The sequence below is a fragment of the Phocoena phocoena genome, chromosome 18, assembly GCF_963924675.1.
Source record: "Phocoena phocoena chromosome 18, mPhoPho1.1, whole genome shotgun sequence".
NCBI lineage: Eukaryota > Metazoa > Chordata > Mammalia > Artiodactyla > Phocoenidae > Phocoena > Phocoena phocoena.
Genome location: NC_089236.1, coordinates 1,137,833 through 1,155,192, shown reverse-complemented (window position 1 = coordinate 1,155,192; position 17,360 = coordinate 1,137,833). Strand labels below are relative to the sequence as shown.

The 17,360-nt window shown below is 45.8% G+C and overlaps 1 protein-coding gene across 2 annotated transcripts in view; it reads left to right on the top strand.

The window, feature by feature from the left end:
- The window catches only part of XPO4 (exportin 4), a 105,814-nt gene extending 89,754 nt beyond the window's left edge, over nucleotides 1–16,060 (top strand). The window contains exons 14-23 of one of the 2 annotated variants that reach the window (XM_065895959.1): nucleotides 2,311–2,470; nucleotides 2,986–3,155; nucleotides 3,924–4,098; nucleotides 6,073–6,366; nucleotides 7,283–7,466; nucleotides 10,593–10,711; nucleotides 12,064–12,191; nucleotides 12,705–12,822; nucleotides 13,236–13,328; nucleotides 15,863–16,060. In XM_065895959.1, the coding sequence (XP_065752031.1) occupies nucleotides 2,311–2,470; nucleotides 2,986–3,155; nucleotides 3,924–4,098; nucleotides 6,073–6,366; nucleotides 7,283–7,466; nucleotides 10,593–10,711; nucleotides 12,064–12,191; nucleotides 12,705–12,822; nucleotides 13,236–13,328; nucleotides 15,863–16,060 (1,639 nt within the window). The remainder of the gene's footprint in view (nucleotides 1–2,310; nucleotides 2,471–2,985; nucleotides 3,156–3,923; nucleotides 4,099–6,072; nucleotides 6,367–7,282; nucleotides 7,467–10,592; nucleotides 10,712–12,063; nucleotides 12,192–12,704; nucleotides 12,823–13,235; nucleotides 13,329–15,862) is intronic. The other variant, XM_065895960.1, reaches the window with a different exon arrangement.
- Nucleotides 16,061–17,360: the final 1,300 nt, after the last annotated feature.

The window sequence follows — 17,360 nt, the reverse complement described above, 5'->3', positions numbered from 1 at the left end:
GTTCATGGTGAATGTTACCTGCAGAGTCAGTTCATTTCAGGGTGCTGTCCTGTTGTATTCTGTGTCACTGTTCTTGCCTGGGCAGTACCCTCAGGAATGCTTTCCTTGTATTTTCAGTGCTTTTTCAATTTTTGCAGTCTTGGGTATCAGTGGGGGAGCAAAACATTTTGGTGTCTGAGAGCAAAGCCTGTGAAGGGTTGAGGTGGGGACCGGAACAACAGGAGTCACCGTTGTTCTTCAGTCCAAAGAGCGAGTGTGACATTGAACGGCAGGAGGGAGACAGGCCTTGTTTACTAAGAAAGTGGTTTGCATTTCTTGAAGAAATCATCATTTGACAAGTAACTATCGAGTGCTTACTCCGTACCAGGCACTGTTCTAGAGCAGACAGATTGCTCCCCCTTTCAAGCTCCTCGTGTGGGAGAGGGAAGAAGTAAGGGAATGGCGCGGTTGTTAACAGACTGTTAGTGCCGTGGGAAGGAGGCCGGCTGCCCGAGGGCCAGGTGTGCAGACCTCAGGGTGTTACAGACCTGTCGGTGTTACAGGGTGCCGTCAGCGTGAGCTTTACGTCACGTACTTGAGGGACCCCACTGTTCTAAAGACGCCTCCCATTAATTTATGTGAACGCGTTTTCTCAGTGCTCATATCTATTGAAATGAAAAACAGGAATCGAATTACACATGGACTAATTTGGAAAAATCAAACCCTGCCACATTAATCTTATTAAGATACATCCGTTTTATTTATTTTAATTTTTTTAAATTGCAGTATAGCTGGCCTACAATATTGTGTAAGTTACTGGTGTAGAATATAGTAATTCACAGTTTTTTAAGTTTATACTCCATTTATAGTTATTATAAAATATTGGCTATATTCCCTGTGTTGTACGTAAAGTTTCATTTTTAATAAATGTGTTTAATAATTTATTTAAATTTGTGTGATATTTTGCTCAATTGTGTACTACTAAGTTTTGTAACGATAACTCAATCCAGAAGACATTTTTAACACAGTCTTATCACTGGAGATTTTTAAAAATTATATTTTAATACCTATACATACTTGTTTCAGAGAAGTATATGGTGTGATCGATAAAGCGAGTGTAAGAAGTTTATTATATTAGGATAATAGTCTGCGGGGAAATGAAATAGGAATAAAAATTTAAGGCGAAAAAGAAAGTGTAAAGCTTCCAACTGTGAAAGAAAAACTTGTTTCTCTTTCACATGGATGGTGATGGGCATCAGAATTCTAGGATAGTTACATCCCAGTGCATACATTTACATGGTTACTGTGATTGCTTAGTGCACGTTCTGAGAGCCTGCAGATTACATATTTAAGCTCTTTATTCTTATGGGGAAAATTTGATACTTCAACTTAAAATGCATTGTGAGATCGTTGGCTTAGTTTTGCTCACATACACTGTAAAATCATTTTTAAAACTGTGAGCACTGTTGGCATAGCGAGTGCATGTAGTGAAACAAGAAGACCTTAAACCCACCTGTGTAAAGAAGAAGGTCAGAGAAGGGGGATGTCGCCAGCTGCGAAGGAGGTAGCAGTGGGTGAGGGGCTGAAACTGCCGTGAGGTTTCACAGCAGGGAGATGGCTTCACTCACCCTGAGAGCAGCGATGAAAGCAGCGTTCCTGCCTTCACGCTGATATTCCTAGAATGGTGTCATGATGGGCTCTTTCGCCTAAGTCCTTTGCTTCTTTGCCTTTTAGCTAAAGTCAGGTTAAATATAGATCCCTTGTGCCCCCTTCCAAACCCAGAACAAAGCCTTTTTTTTTTTTTTTTTTACGCTGCTCAGCATATGAATTCGGTCGTGTAGAAAGGACAATACATGCACTTATGTAGGTAATTCTAGCAACATTTTTATTTAAAAATAACGTTAAAAGTCAAGTTTGTTAGGAAATAAATAGGACTGTCAGATTTAGAGACAAGACTGAGTATTCAGAACATTTTGGGTGAGTCGCTGGCCGGTCCCCACACCATAAAACGACCAGTGTCCGTGGGTTTTAAGTAGCTTTTAACTGTGTGCATTTCTCTGTTTTGAACCTGAAAAATCTCTTCAGACAGTAGTGCTGAGACTCGCACGTGTAATCACAGCCCAACAGAGGCCATGACTAGTCCAGCCATGACTCTCTTCCTTTTCTCCTGCTTCCTGAAAGGTCAGCAGTAAAATGGGGCATCTGTCTCCAACCCTCTTGAAGAAAACTTCAGAGAGTTGAGAAACAGAAAAGGGCTTTTTAGGAAAAAAATATGGTTAGACAGCCAATAAACTGATAAAGGAATAAATGACTTCCTTTTTGTACCTACAGGCTGTTGTCTGCTGTGCTCAGAGTTTCAGAAGTTGAGTCTCGGGCAATAAGGGCAGATCTCACGCACCTGCTAAGCCCTCAGATGGGCAAAGATATTGTTTGGTTTCTAAAACGCTGGGCAAAGACTTATCTCCTGGTGGATGAGAAACTGTACGATCAGGTCAGAATGTAAAACTGTTTGATTTCGTTTGGATTTATGAGCATGGGAATTATAGAAATGAGAACTTTTTTCTTGGTGATTTTCTCATCAGAATGTAAGAGCTGAGCATCTTCCACACTGGAGAAAACTGTGTGGACAGCATGCCGTTTTGTTAACTTTTCCTAGAGCATATCATGTGATTTCTGCTTATTTTAACCTATATTAAGTTCAGAGTACTGTTTGGGAATGGATTAATTTATGTTCTTTGTATTTGGTGTGAATGTGTGACTGTGTATGTAATATGAGAATAATTAAAGCTAATAGGAAAACCACACTGGGAAACGTCAGTGGATTGATGATGTTCCTTTTTGGACTTTGGAAATGAATACATTTAGAAAATTGGTGTGAAGTAAGCAGTACTTCAGATTTAGTGCTAATTTCAGTTTGATTTCTCTACGGGGTTTTTTGTTTTTGTTTTCTTTCCTTTTTCCGGCAGATCTTTCTTTCTGACCTTAAAAAATTTGTTTTCTCTGAAGATAAGCGTGCCATTCAGTACAGCATTTGGAGCAGACACAGAGGGCTCTCAGTGGATTGTTGGCTACCTCTTGCAGAAGGTCCTCAGCAACCTCTCGGTGTGCAGCAGTGAGCAGGACCTCGCAAATGACACGGTGCAGCTGCTCGTCACTTTGGTGGAGAGAAGGGAGAGGTGAGCTGACGTGTGACTTCAGTGGAGTCTTTTCAAGTGGTGAACGGTTACACGGTCCTAAGGTTTAGGTAGACCCAGCGTTCTTGGAGCAATGTGTTTTAAAAAATATATCATAGTCTTGTTACAAATGCAAACAGGGCTTTTCCATGTTACGATTGAAGATTGCATAGATGTTCAAGGATTTGTTATCAAAGAATCTTTATGAGTAACATTTAATTTAGTAATTTACAGTTTTAATATAGAATAGTCTTATTTGAATTTTCAGCTATCGCATTAGTATTATCCCATTTTAAAGATGAGAAAAACTGACAATTTGACAATTAATTTAATTTTGCAAAGTAAAATTTTTAGTGCCTTCTACAACAAATTCTGGAGATGTTTTCAGTTTTCTTACTACATGGGAAAATGATTGTTATTACTACTGTCATTGGCTACTATTTATTGAATTCTTGTAATTTATTAGGTACTGTTGCAAACACTTCATATGAAGTATCTGATTTAATCATTTCATCAGTCTCAGCCATGAAATTTAGGGCTGTTATTACTGTTGTTATCTTTATCTTATAGATCAGGAAACTGATAATTAAGAGAGATTAAATAAACTTTACATTGACAAACGGCTAGTTGGGTCTGAATACAAGACTCCAAAGTCTATACCAAGTTGTCTGTGCTGGACTTTAAACAGAAGTTGAAGCTTGTAGCCGTGCACTTTGTTTACTTAGGGCACATGCAGCGTAAGGAAGTAACGCGTCCTGCCTCTCCCTGCAGGGCAAACCTGGTGATCCAGTGCGAAAGCTGGTGGAACCTAGCCAAGCAGTTTGCCAGCCGAAGCCCACCTCTGAACTTCTTGTCCAGCCCCGTGCAGAGGACGCTGATGAAGGCGCTCGTCTTGGGGGGCTTCGCTCACATGGACGCAGAGACCAAGCAGCAGTACTGGACAGAGGTAAAAACCATTCCCCTGCCTTTGACGGCTTTTCCGCATCGCCCTGCCGGGGTTTCATCTATGTGTTGCCGCAGACGGTCTGTGGAAACATAGCTTTTCTGGTGTTTTCCCTCCTGACGAGTGGGTTGGCGCTTAGAGTTTGTCCGACCTGCTGACCTGCTTGCGTGAGGACGTTGAACGCTGTCGAGTGCCCGGCACTTTAGACACCTTTTCCCCAACGCGAATGACAGCCTGAGCTGGTGTGTTGCTTCTCCATGAAGAACCCGTGACATGTTCCTTTGTCTTGGACAAGGACATGCAAATTAACCACTGTGTTGGCTTGCTAGGGCCGCTTTGACAAAATACCACAAACTTAGCGGATTAAACAACGGAAATTTACTGTCTTACGGTTCTGGAGGCCAGAAATCCGAGATCAGGGTGTGGGCAGGGCTGGTTCCTTCTGAGGCTGTGATGGAGGGCCTGGGGTTCCCGGCCTTTCCCGGAGCTCCTGGTGCTTTGCTGGCAGTCTGCGGCGTTCCTCGGCTTGTGGGTGCATCACCCTGATTCCCCTGCATCTCCGTGTGCCCATGTCTGTTCCAAATTTCCCCTTCTTATAGGAACACCAGTCATACTGGGTTAGGGGCCCGCCCAAAGGACCTCACCTTAATAACTAATTACATCTGAAACAGCCCTATTTCCAAATAAGGTCATGTTCTGAGGTACCAGGGGTTCGGACTTCAACACATGAATTTTGGCGGGATGTAATTCAAGCCATAGCCACCACCCTGGACACGTCGTCTTATATAATAAGGTTTAAATTGGGAACCAAGAGTTACCAGTGCATGTAGGTTGCCAGCCTGTAATCCCTGTGACTGGATGCCCTTAGTGTTGAGAAAGGGCACAGTAACAGAAATAGGCAGTAGTCTGCGACTTCAGAGCCAGAATGGAAATCAGCCTGACCATGTGTTTCCAGTTTAAGTCATTTATTTTCATACGTACAGCTTTAAATAGAATTAAGAGATCCTCTTCATGAATGTGCCTGTTTACTCTTACACCCAGGGGAGGTGGAAGGGGAAAAACAGGCTGGAGCTTTGTGTTGGTCTTCACCCAGTAGGACAGAGGCTGGACATTGCAGCCCACAGACCAAATCTGGCCTGCTGTTTTTATAAATAAAGTTTAAAAAAAATATTTATTTAGGGCTTCCCTGGTGGCGCAGTGGTTGAGAGTCCACCTGCCGATGCAGGGGACACGGGTTCGTGCCCCAGTCCGGGAGGATCCCACATGCCGCGGAGCGGCTGGGCCCGTGAGCCATGGCCGCTGAGCCTGCGCGTCCGGAGCCTGTGCTCCGCAATGCGAGAGGCCACAAGAGTGAGAGGCCCGCGTACCGCAAAAAAAAAAAAAAATTATTTATATATGTGGCTGTGACGGGTGTTCGTTGCAGCATGCAAACTTCTAGTTGTGGCACGTGGGATCTAGTTTCCTGACCAGGGATAGAACCCGGGCCCCCTGCATTGGGAACGTGGAGTCTTAAGCCACTGGACCACCAGGGAAATCCCTATAAATAAAGTTTTATTGAAACACAGTCATGCTTAACTGATTACATATTTTCCATGGCTACTTCTGCACTACAGTGAAATCGTAATTGAATAGTTGGGCCAGAGATAGTATGTCCTGTAAAATGTAAAAGATTTACTCTCTTGCCCTTTGTGAAATATCTTCTCTTTTTTTTTGCTAATGGGAAAGAGATGAAGATAGTGGCAGAATCCTGTGAATGGCGTCAAGGAAGTCTTTTTTTTCTTCTTTTGAACTTAAATTACTTAAGGAAGTATGATGATAGCATGCACTTATATTCTTTTCCATAAGTAATAATTTCTTTTTTTCAGTTTTACTGAGATGTAATTGACATACATCATTGTATAACTTTAAGGTGTATAGCATAATGGTTGTACAGCATGTAAATCAGACTTTTAAAAAATTCACGCTTTATTTTTGTAGGTTCTTCAGCCTCTTCAGCAGCGATTCTTAAGAGTGATAAACCAGGAAAACTTTCCGCAGATGTGCCAGCAGGAGGAGGTGAAGCAGGAGATCACTGCCACGCTGGAGGCCCTGTGTGGCATTGCTGAGGCTACCCAGGTTGACAATGTAGCCATCCTTTTTAACTTTTTAATGGATTTCCTTACCAATTGCATTGGACTGATGGAAGTTTACAAAAACACCCCCGAGACCGTCAATCTCATCATAGAAGTCTTTGTTGAAGTTGCACATAAGCAGATATGCTATCTTGGAGAGGTGAGCGCGGTCTCCTTTGATCCCTTCCAGGTCAGAACTCCTGATAGCTATAACAAAATGATAGATACTTGGCTTCAGATTCAATGAACGTTATTTGAAGTAATATTTCTATACCTCCAAAAGATTTTTCAAAAGAACTCAGAGTTCAGAGGAAGGCATGTTGAATGAATGTAAATTCTTGCCCTAAAAATGTTAATAATGAGGCATTTCTTTGGGCTAATATGTTACTCTGTCAGACTCATTCACTTGAGGAATATTTGATAAAACAAATGGATTATGGTAGAAAATTTTAATAAATCGCTCAGTGGTAGAACCCTAGGACTTAGCATTTTAAGTGGCAGTTTGCATCTTCGTTTTGTAAGTCAGATGAATGTTCAGATACACTAAGTTCTTTTATATTCAGTCAGCAAAGATGTTCGTGATTTGTGTGTTTGTTGTTGTTGTAGATCAAAGGAGCCGGCTTAAAAGTGAGGTTACATTTGGTCAGTGTTACAAAGGTCGTCACAGGCGCACCGTTCAGAGCTCAGGCCAGTGCCGTTTATTCGAATGCTTGGTGCTCTGTGCTTCTGCACCTTAAACCATTCTACAGCTTAAAGTAATCCACGTCGTACAAGAAGTTGAAGAGCAGGAGTAAAGCGGTTCTGTCGCCAAAATTGTCTTGTCTCTCTAGTAGGCACAATCTAATGCACACAAAAAGAGTGTCAGATTTTATTGTTAGAACACTAATGTTTTAAATATAACCGTAATCTTTATGCTTTCTCATTTTTGTCAGTGCTGTAATGTAGTTTACGACAAGCGTTAGAGCTGCTGTTGGAATTCAGAGTAAATTTATTGGATTACATCTTGGACTTCTGTAGTGTTTATGTTCCCCAGCCAGGCTGCCCCAGCAGCCTGACCTCTGCCTGCTTTTTCCCAGTCCAAAGCCATGAACCTGTACGAGGCGTGCCTCACCCTGCTGCGCGTGTACTCCAGGAACAACGTGGGGCGGCAGCGGGCCGACGCCCCCGCGGAGGAGGAGGAGCAGTACCAGGACCTGCTGCTCATCATGGAGCTCCTCACCAACCTCCTGTCCAAGGAGTTCATAGACTTCAGCGACACAGGTAGGTGCGCCCGCGCTCGGCCTCTCGGCCCGCGCTTGCTTCCGTCCGAGCGAAGCAGTGCTTGCGGTATGTGACGTCCCACGAGGAGGTCCCATTTACCGAACAGGCGGAAGCCAGCTGGTCCCCGCGGGACCAACAGCCCTGTGCCTGGCCTTCCTCTGGTAGAGATGAAAGTGCTCGTGTCTTCCCTGTCCCAGGCTCCTGGCCAGTGCCGGGCACTGTCCCTGTCACGGCAGCATGAGTCTGGTGCCACTGGTGCACGCGTTGTAGAGGCCAGGAAACGGGCCCAGGAGTTTACCCACCTGCCTGCAGATGTGCAGCTCGTGCACCCCAGCGTCTGACTTCAGAGGCCAGTGTCAGAGCTCGCTTTACTGACGAGTTCCCCCTCCGTGTCCTCTGAGGAAGCCCCAGCCCTGTGCCCACTGCAGCCTGGGAGCCACTGGACTTAGGGGCTGACAGGCGACACTCCAAAGCCCTAACCTGGGGCTCCCCAGCAGCATGACCTTGCGGAGCCTGTTGCCTTCCTAGGCCTCCCTTGCTGTTACAGGGGCTGTGACGATCGGCGCCTGCCAAACTGTGCTCACGATGTGCCGGCAGGTACCTCCGGTGCCTGCCGTTGCCGTTGTCGTCACCGCTGTTGTCACAGGCGGGCGTGTCCGGGTGCCCGGAGCCCCGCGTGTCCGCAGCTCTCCTTCACCACCTCTTGCCCACCGCCTGCCTTGCCTCAGGACACAGGGGCCGCCAGCTCCACGGGGAAGATGTGCTGTCCACGTGTCCTGCCCCGGGCTGAGCTGCCCCCGGGCAGTGGGTGCTGCTGCCCCTCCCTCCTCCGACCCCTTCTCGCCCCCTGTGCTCAGCACACCTGACACTGGACGTGTTCTTCTCTGTTCCCTCCACCGGTTCACTCAGCAGAGGTTTCTGGCAGAGCTGCCCTGTGCCAGGCACCGTCAGCTCCGGCCCAGGAGCTTTACTGCCCTGGGCGGCTGACAGGGCACCAGGTGAAGGACGTCCGCTGCCGCTGTTGCCAGGCCCAGCCACTCGTGCGGGTGTCGGTCCCAGGCTTTCTGATTCCTTCAGGCCGGGGTTGCTTCACCTTTTCTAGATCAGATGTGCCTCTGAGGCCTCAAGTTGTTCTGAGCCTTTGCCTTGAAGGGTGTATGTTATATGACCCGCTGAGGTTCACATGCCGTGTTAGTTGATTTGTAGACTTGCCAGGGGTGTAAGGACCAGGATAAGAGCCCTGTACCCTGATGAACTGACTCTCAGTTAAGAACTGCTACTGAGAGGGATGGGAGAGCTTTGTATGAAGGGCATCTGGAGGGGACAGAAGCCCTCTCAGGCTCCCCTGGGAGTGAGCTGTGGAGTAAACAGTATGGGTAAGTGTGGACGGGCAGGTTTTCAAAAGAAAACAGCAGAAGGATTGAAATGGTAATACAATGTTGGAAAGGAAATCGAGGCCAAAATGCTCAGGATTGAAAGTACAAAATAAGGGTAAAAAGAATAGAATAAGGTGGATAGGGTTGAGGTCTAGAAAAAAGAAAATGAAGACAATTAAAATAGGAAATGATCAAGCAACAGATAAAATAGATGGTAAAAAGGGAGAGAATATTTTTAAGTAATTATTTAAAAAATAAAATACAGATAATAGGTGAGATAAGAGAAAATATTTTAAATATTATGAAATAAAATTAACATACCAGGTGAGATATAAAAGCGTAACTGAAAATGAGCCTCTGCACGACATTCTTGAGCCCCTGGCAGAGCCCGTGGCTGCAGAGCTGAGTCCCACAACCCAGGCCAGGAGCCGTCTCTCGAGCAGACCCAGCGGCGGTGGCCAGCCTGCCATGGCCCCGGCCAGCAGGCCCAGGCTTCCTACTGGATGGATCCAGGCTCGCCATGCCCGGCTTTGGAAAATGGGATTCTTGCAGCTGGAACTGAGGCTCTTGGAGAAAAGTACAGAATTAGGCTGAAAACGTGGTTTTTAAGTAGAAGTGCTTTTTTACCACATTTTGTCCTTTTTTTCCCCCTTGTTGTGAAAGTAAATACGCTCATAATAGAAAACATTTGAAGTACAGGGACAGAAAAATCACCCATGCTTTGACATAATCCAGAGTAATTGCATTTTGTTAATTTCCCTTTTGGTTATTTTGTAGAATTTTTTTGTGATTATGCTCCAAATATAATTTTATATTCTGCCCTTTTCATTAATGTATTATTAGCCTCTTCCTTGTCATTAAAATTTTTCATGACTTTTTGATGGCTGCGTGGTAATCCACATTTTGGAACCTAACCCTGTTTTTGTAATACAGGACATCTGGAGTATTTACAACTTTGCCGTTACAGTGATAAACTAATTACTTCAGTGGATGAATCACTGTCTAAATTTATGTTTATATCCTTACTATATACAGTGCTCAAACGTCTCTTATTATATTGCTTTTGAGGGTAACTGTCACACTGTATCCTCACCACCATTTACATGTTATCATTCAGAAGTCACTTGTAATCTAATGAATCAGAAGTAGTACCTTCAGAAACTTTGTATTGCTTGCTTAATGATTGGATCGAACTTGTTTTTTTTCATTGGGCTTATGGTTTTGTTAGGTGTTTGTTTGTGGATTTTGGTCCTTTATCTGTTAAGGTTTTAAGATTCTGAGTAATTTATATGCCTCCTTTATGGATTAAGGGTAATAATCCTTTGTCATATTAGTAGCTTTTTTAAAAAAAACTTTCTTTTTTTATGCAATATTTAATTCCTATATTTCCCCCCATTCCTTTCCAGCTTAGAAAAATCCCACACACCTAGGAGAAAAGTGAATAGTACTATGGAAATTATTTAACTCACAGTATGACCAATGTGTCAGTGGGGTCAATTTTACTTTGCAAAAACCATTGATTAAGCGTTAGTTTTACTTTCAGCGTTGTGGAATGATAATGTAAACACAGCATATCTGCATCCAGTATTCACACCCTAAACAGTACAACACGAAAGGCTGTGTTATCCTCTCGTAGATGTATTTTGTCTTGGGGGCTTGACTCCGCTTCACTTTCATGCAGGAGAACATACCCACCTTCGTAGGTTTATTGATGTTACAGCTGTAAGACTGCGTTGTTCTCACTTTATAGATGAAGTGTTTAGGGGTCAGGAGCCTGGGCCAGCGGCAAACAGATCTGTGTCGGCAGCCGATGTTGTGTTATATGGAGTGAACCTGATTCTGCCCTTGATGTCGCAGGACCTCTTGAAGGTAAGTGAAGAAAGGAATGTGAACGTTAAAACCGCATATGCTTGAACTCGAAGGTTCAAGATATTTCAGGCACGAATACACGTCCGATTTAATTAAGGGGGCCAGTACCTACTCATCTGTTAGGTGTGTGTGGAAATAAAGTGTTTGTGTGGCTGTCCTGTGTCCTTCACACCCATGCCTTCCCTGGAGCCCTGCACTCACTGATCCCTCAGTGTCAGGGAAAGACTGGTTCTTCTAGAAGTGCCGATGTTCGCGGTTTTGATTCCCTCGTCATTTGTCGTTCAGCAAATACAGGAAGTTTCACGTGTAGTGTATTTCTCTGGTGCTTTCCCAACATCATTCTCAGGCTGAGGGTTTGGGCAACAGAAGGCATTTCCCAGCCGCTCCGTGGAGAAATGGAATGGTAAGAAACCAGGGCTCATACAGCTGGTCAAGTTCCGTACGTTCTGACTGTACTGGGCCTTGGTTTCTCTCACTGGTTGATGTCAAGGGTGTGGTGGTGATGAGGCTGCCCTTTCTCTCACTCTGAGTACCATTGAGGGAGGGTCTCTTCTCCTGTCAGGAGGTGGGAGGTTGGAGAGGAAGAGTGAGGTGGACAAAATCGAGGGGCAGAGGGAGGGGCCTGGGGAGGAAGCAGGGCTGGTGGGGGGCCTGTGCAGTCGAGGGTCAGAGTGAGAGCTGTGAGGTTCCCAGCGCGCGGCTGTGACGTAGGCTTGTCCCTCCTGGAGAAGGGTCTCTGCGGAAAGCAGCCAGCAGGATGGGAAGTTTAGGAAGCTCTGTGTATTGATTTGCTTTTCGGGTTCTTTTGTTTTTCGGTGTTTATTCATCAAATAAACCATTAGACATTTAGATGTGTATTTTCTTAAATGAGGTTAGCTGTAGATTACCTGCTTTTTACCTCAGTTCTGTGCAACCAGTAAATAGATGTTGGAAGTGTGCAAGGCTGAATACTCTGTTCTAATCCTAATTTTAACAGTTTGTATTACGTTCTTGTATTTTTCCAGCATGCTTGAATGCAAATGGTTTTATTCACAGGTCGTTTAGTAATTTGAGATTTGGCTGCTTTGTTCACTTTTCCAGGGTAGACATAGAATATCTGGAATTGGCTGTGGCTTTTGTAACTATCCAGAAGATGACTGTTTCTGCTACGTATTACTTTCATATTAGTTACTAAAGTGTTCCCGTTTTTGTAACTCATTTTTACATTTAATTAGGTCTTTATGTTTTCTGTATCCTGTATATGTTTTAAACAAATCATTATACTTAGAAGCTTGATGGTTATTACTTTATTCCATTAATGAAAACAAGTTAGATATCATTAAACATCTAAATATTTAATATTTCTTTTTCAGTTTCCAACCCTTTGTAATCAATACTACAAATTAATCACATTTATCTGTGAGATTTTTCCTGAAAAAATACCACAGCTTCCTGAAGATCTTTTTAAAAGTCTGATGTACTCGTTGGAACTAGGAATGACGTCATATCCTTTGAGTGAACATCGTGATCACTTGTCACTAGGGAAAAAGAGGTTGCTAGAAGAAAAGTTGTCAAAATTTGTATTTTTTCTTTTGTGGTTCAGTCTTCTTTCTTTAAAAAGCAGTCATGCCTATAGCTGCCCTACTTCTGTGTTTCTTTCATTAACCTGCCCCCTCGTCCTCCTTTCACAGACCCAGAGGCATTCGGCCCCGGGCCCCAAAGTCACTGTCTCATGGAGCCCAGGTGGTAGTGCCACGTCCTGTTGCCGCGTCTCTGATCTTTGCCACTTGGTTGTGTGCATCACAGTCAGAACACACACAAAGCTCCAGTCCTGGGCCCCAGACACATACGGATAATCTCGGAAACACTGGGACTCTCCTGTCCTCACCTAGCTCAGTAAAGACTCACCAGCGTACTCACCTTCTAGAAACAGCCATCCGTTGGATAATAGCGTTAATTGTTTATCTTCTGTAAGTCACGTATCTCTAGTTTGTTCTTTGACCTTCGTGATCAGAATGAGTTCGGAGGTTTGCCAGCTGTGCCTGGAAGCTTTGACCCCGTTAGCTGAGCAGTGTGCAAAAGCACAGGAGACAGACTCGCCACTTTTCCTGGCAACACGGCACTTTCTCAAGGTGAGATGTTTGGGTGCAGTCATTGCGCGGGGTGGGGGTGGGGGTCTTCCCTCCGGGGGCAGTGCTGGCACCTTCATCCATGAGGAGATCATGCCTTTCTGTTCACTGCAGTTTTTGGAGATCAGCTTTCTTGGATACGTTATCCTCCACGGTTATTTTGTGTTCCTGAAATTTTATGTGGTGAATATAACATGGAATTTGATAATTTGATTATTTCATACACCACAGCAAGCAGTAACATCTTCATGTTATCCTTGGATTTTTTTAAAAACTATTTTCTTTACTTTTCAGATTTGTTTAATAAAGAAGAATAACCTCTTTGTCCCTCTTTTTCCCTTTCGCAGCGGGGAGGGGCTGGAGGGTTATATGGTCATCGTGTGTCTTTATTGAGAGGGGTTACTGTGTACTTTCAGCTGGTGTTTGATATGCTGGTTTTGCAAAAGCACAACACAGAGATGACCACCGCGGCTGGCGAGGCGTTCTACACGCTGGTGTGCTTGCATCAGGTACTGGACGCGCCTCCCTGGGCCCCTCGCTCTGTGTAGTGAGGGGATTTTCAGACAGATGGGCCGTTTGTCCCTCAGTCCTCAGAGGGTCTGCGCCTCGGTGCTTCCGCACCATTCAGTGAGGCTGTATTTCTTTCCTTTTTTATTTTTTTTTGGCTGTGTTGGGTCTTCATTGCTGTGCGCAGGCTTCCTCTAGTTGCGGCGAGCGGGGGGCTACTCTTCGTTGTGGTGCGTGGGCTTCTCACTGCGGTGGCTTCTCATTGCGGAGCACGGGCGTCAGTAGTTGTGGCTCGCAGGCTCTAGAGCGCAGGCTCAGTAGCTGTGGCACACGGGCTTAGTTGCTCTGCGGCATGTGGGATCTTCCCGGAACAGGGCTCGAACCCGTGTCCCCTACATTGGCAGGCGGATTCTTAACCACTGCACCACCAGGGAAGTCCAAGGCTGTATTTCTTCACACTCTCAATAGCTCTAACTTTTAATTTTGTGTTTATCTGACAAGCTGTTAATAGCAACTACTTTCCCTTCTCCACTGTTATGAACCGTCCTTTATGTCGATCGCTGCCCTAAAGCTTGTCCTTACGCAGCTGTGCTGGGAACCAGGACTCAGGACAAAGTAGCGGAGACACAGTCTCTGTCCTTGAGGAACTCACAGCTCTGCAAGGAAACAAGATGGATAAACCTGGGGACCCCGACGAGTCTGCCTTCAGAAAGCATGGAAAGCCACAGTGTGTTATTTCGCAGCGCAGTCTGGAAAACCGTGGTTGGTTGGAGCCTGTAAAGCCTCTGCAGCACTCCGTGACGGGGGCCATAGCAGAAGGAGAGTTAGGCTGGCTTGCCTGTCCCTCCCTGTCCCTGTGGAGGGTGCCCATCAGGAGTGCGAGGAGAGCCGTGTCGGGTCCTCAGCTGCCCCGGTTTCCAGTCTGTACCCCCACCCCGCCCCCCCACGCACAGGCACACAGCCCAGTGTGACCAAGTCATCGGCCAGAGCAGCTTTTTTTTTCCTTCAGTATAGAGGCTATAGCATTTGCTGTGACTGGTACGCAGGGTTTGATTTTATTTCCCTTCTTTTAAAAAGGGAGGATTTTGAGGAGTCTTACATGCTACTTAAAGACCCGCTTCCTGCAGCACCTGCGCCCCAGGCGGGGCGGCTCTGGGCTCATCTCTTGCCTCTGCCCTGGATACTGCCTTCTGCGGATGGTGCCCTTCTTGGGGGTGGACCTCCTTGCTCTGCATACATAAGCCGTTGCGTTCTGATGTCTTTTTTTTTTTTTTTTTTTTTTTTTTGCGGTACACGGGCCTCTCACTGTTGTGGCCTTTCCCGTTGCGGAGCACAGGCTCTGGACGCGCAGGCTCAGCGGCCATGGCTCATGGGCCCAGCCGCTCCGTGGCACGTGGGATCTTCCCGGACCGGGGCACGAACCCGTGTCCCCCGCATCGGCAGGCGGACTCTCAACCACTGCGCCACCAGGAAAGCCCCTCTGATGTCCTTTTAAAAACCTGGGTGCACGTAGTAGACAAGGGATCAGGCACTGGGGCTGGGCTGGCCCTGGAGGCACTGCCATTTCTCAGGCAGGGGGCGCGGTTGGGGGTGGGGGGGGACTTGAGTTTATACTTACCCCCGTGCGCAGGCCTGCCTCTGGGAAGGGCAGCTAGCGTGGCGCCCTGGACCCGTGCGGTGGGGGTGTGTGCCTTACTACTCTTTTCCAAACGGAATTAACATCTGGTTTCCCCATTTGCGTCTATCATGACATCCCAAGAAGCTAATGAGTAAGAGTGACAGGCCTGCTTTTCTCATGAGAGCTTAGCTTTGAGAGCTGCCCTGGTTCCGTTCCCCTTAACCCCACACCCTCTCCTCTGTGTAAGACTTTACATGCAGGGCAGTAAAACCAGGAAAACTCCAGCCATGCCCTACTGTTCTGTGTCGCTGAGCCCCTTCCTCAGGGAGCCCCTCTGCACAGCGCTCCCTTCCGCCCCTCGCCACTTCCCACGCAGCCCCCGTCTGCACGTGTGCACATCTGCCGTGTCGTGGCTGCCGCCGTGTGGGCAAGACGTCTGCGTAAACCTCCAGGAAATCTGCGAGTCAGCTTGCAGACTTAGGGCCTGAGAATCTACCGTAGATCTGTCGTACTAAGAATCTATCGTAAAATGCAAAAAAAAAAAAGTGCTTTGAAAACACAGAAGGAAGAGGCAGCGTGACAAGGTAGGTGATCGTATGGGTTCTGGCGCCGCATGGCCGGTTCTTGCTCAGCGGCCTGTGCTCTTGGGTAGGTTGTGTGATCTCACTGTGTGGAAGAACTTTGGTGTGTAAAACAGGGATATAAACGATATCTTCCTCACACGGCTGTTATAAAACAGTGAGTTACTCATGGAAAAGCTTGGAACAGTACCTAGATGACAGTAAACTTTTAGTAAATGGTAAATATTCAAAAGAGCTGTCAGACCCTGCCTTTGGGACCCCCATAGCCCACTACTTCGCATTTCGTGTGGTACTGGAGGAAGGTACGTGTGCTTATGTGTACTTATCTCTTCAACAGGCGGAATATTCTGAACTAGTTGAAACATTACTGTCAAGTCAGCAAGACCCAGTCATTTACCAGAGATTAGCAGACGCCTTCAACAAGCTCACTGCAAGCAGCACGCCCCCTGTGCTGGACCGGAAGCAGAAGATGGCCTTCCTGAAGAGTTTAGAAGAGTTTATGGCAAATGTTGGTGGTCTCCTTTGTGTAAAATAAACAACAGAGCTTTATGCTTAATCAGATCCTTCCTGCAAAGTGCACTGAATTGCTAACAGTTGACTTGAGTCTTGTCCTTTCTGTCAGTTCGTTGGCCGTTTGGATTTTGGGAGCCTGGCAGGGCACTGTGTGGTGCAGGGAAGCGTTACCCTCAGTCCGTCGTAGGTCTTGTAGCTTTTGAATGGTTATTTCAGATTCTCAAAATGAAATTCCACATATGTGCAAAGAGATATGGGCACCATGAAACACGTATTCAGTGCCTTTTCCCTCTTTATCAAAGCATTAGGTGGCTACCCAAAGTTTAGCGTTTTCATTGTCAGATATCAGCTGGATATCTGCTCGTCTGCATCACTGAGGAGCTGGTTGAAAAGACAGATTCCTGGGCCCACCTGTAGACAGACCCTCAGAGTCAGCATTTGTTTGTTGGACCTTGGATTCTTGGTTTTAATAAGCGCCTCTCCTCTGCCACCCCTGCAGTTTTCAGTCAGTGCAGAAGGCCGGAAAGCTTCTAGAGGTGTGTGCTTGCCCAGCCCTCCCTTTGAGGAGGGGGAGGTGATTGGGCAGGGGGAAGGGCACCGCCAGGTGTTTGTGGCTTCCTGTTACCACGCTCTCCCTGTCTGTCTTGTGTCACAGCAGCCTGGTAATTGCAGGTTTTGTGAACCTACTCTGATGCCTGAACTTGAGGAGGAAAATACATGTATGTTTTTGTTCCATAAGAAGAACTTTAGGAACTGTAGCCATTTCATTGCCTTAATTTTAAGAAGAAATTACAAAAAGCAGGTTTGTTTTAGTAAGAAATCAAGTCTCGGTGCTTCAGAGTGGGTTTAGGGTGTTAGCTGCTGTGAACGTGGGGCCCTTTTGATTGTGTGTATTTCTGTGGTTTTATGGGTGAAATGAAAGGCTCATTCAGATGTAGTGTAGCTTTCTGAGTATGTTTCTGTCCAGCCACGTAGCCCATGGCTAATAATTTGCTCTGAATGGCTTGCTTAAGCAATAACTATTTAAAGGGTGTGAATTACTGATTCATATGGACTCTTACACATTGGGACATTAGGGCAGTAATTATTCTAGAGTGGGTATTATACTCATTTCCCAGGAGCCACGTAAATTTAATTTAAGAGATTAAAAAACTCACTTTAGATCCTGTAGTTTGATTTTTCTAATCAGGATTTTTGTACTGCTGCCATGCTCCCCTTAACTCTGTGTGCCAGCTTAAATTATGGAAACGAAAGCTAACTTATAAACACCAGGCACGTGACACTGTGCCCACTTCAGTGTCAGAATCACACATCACAGTAAC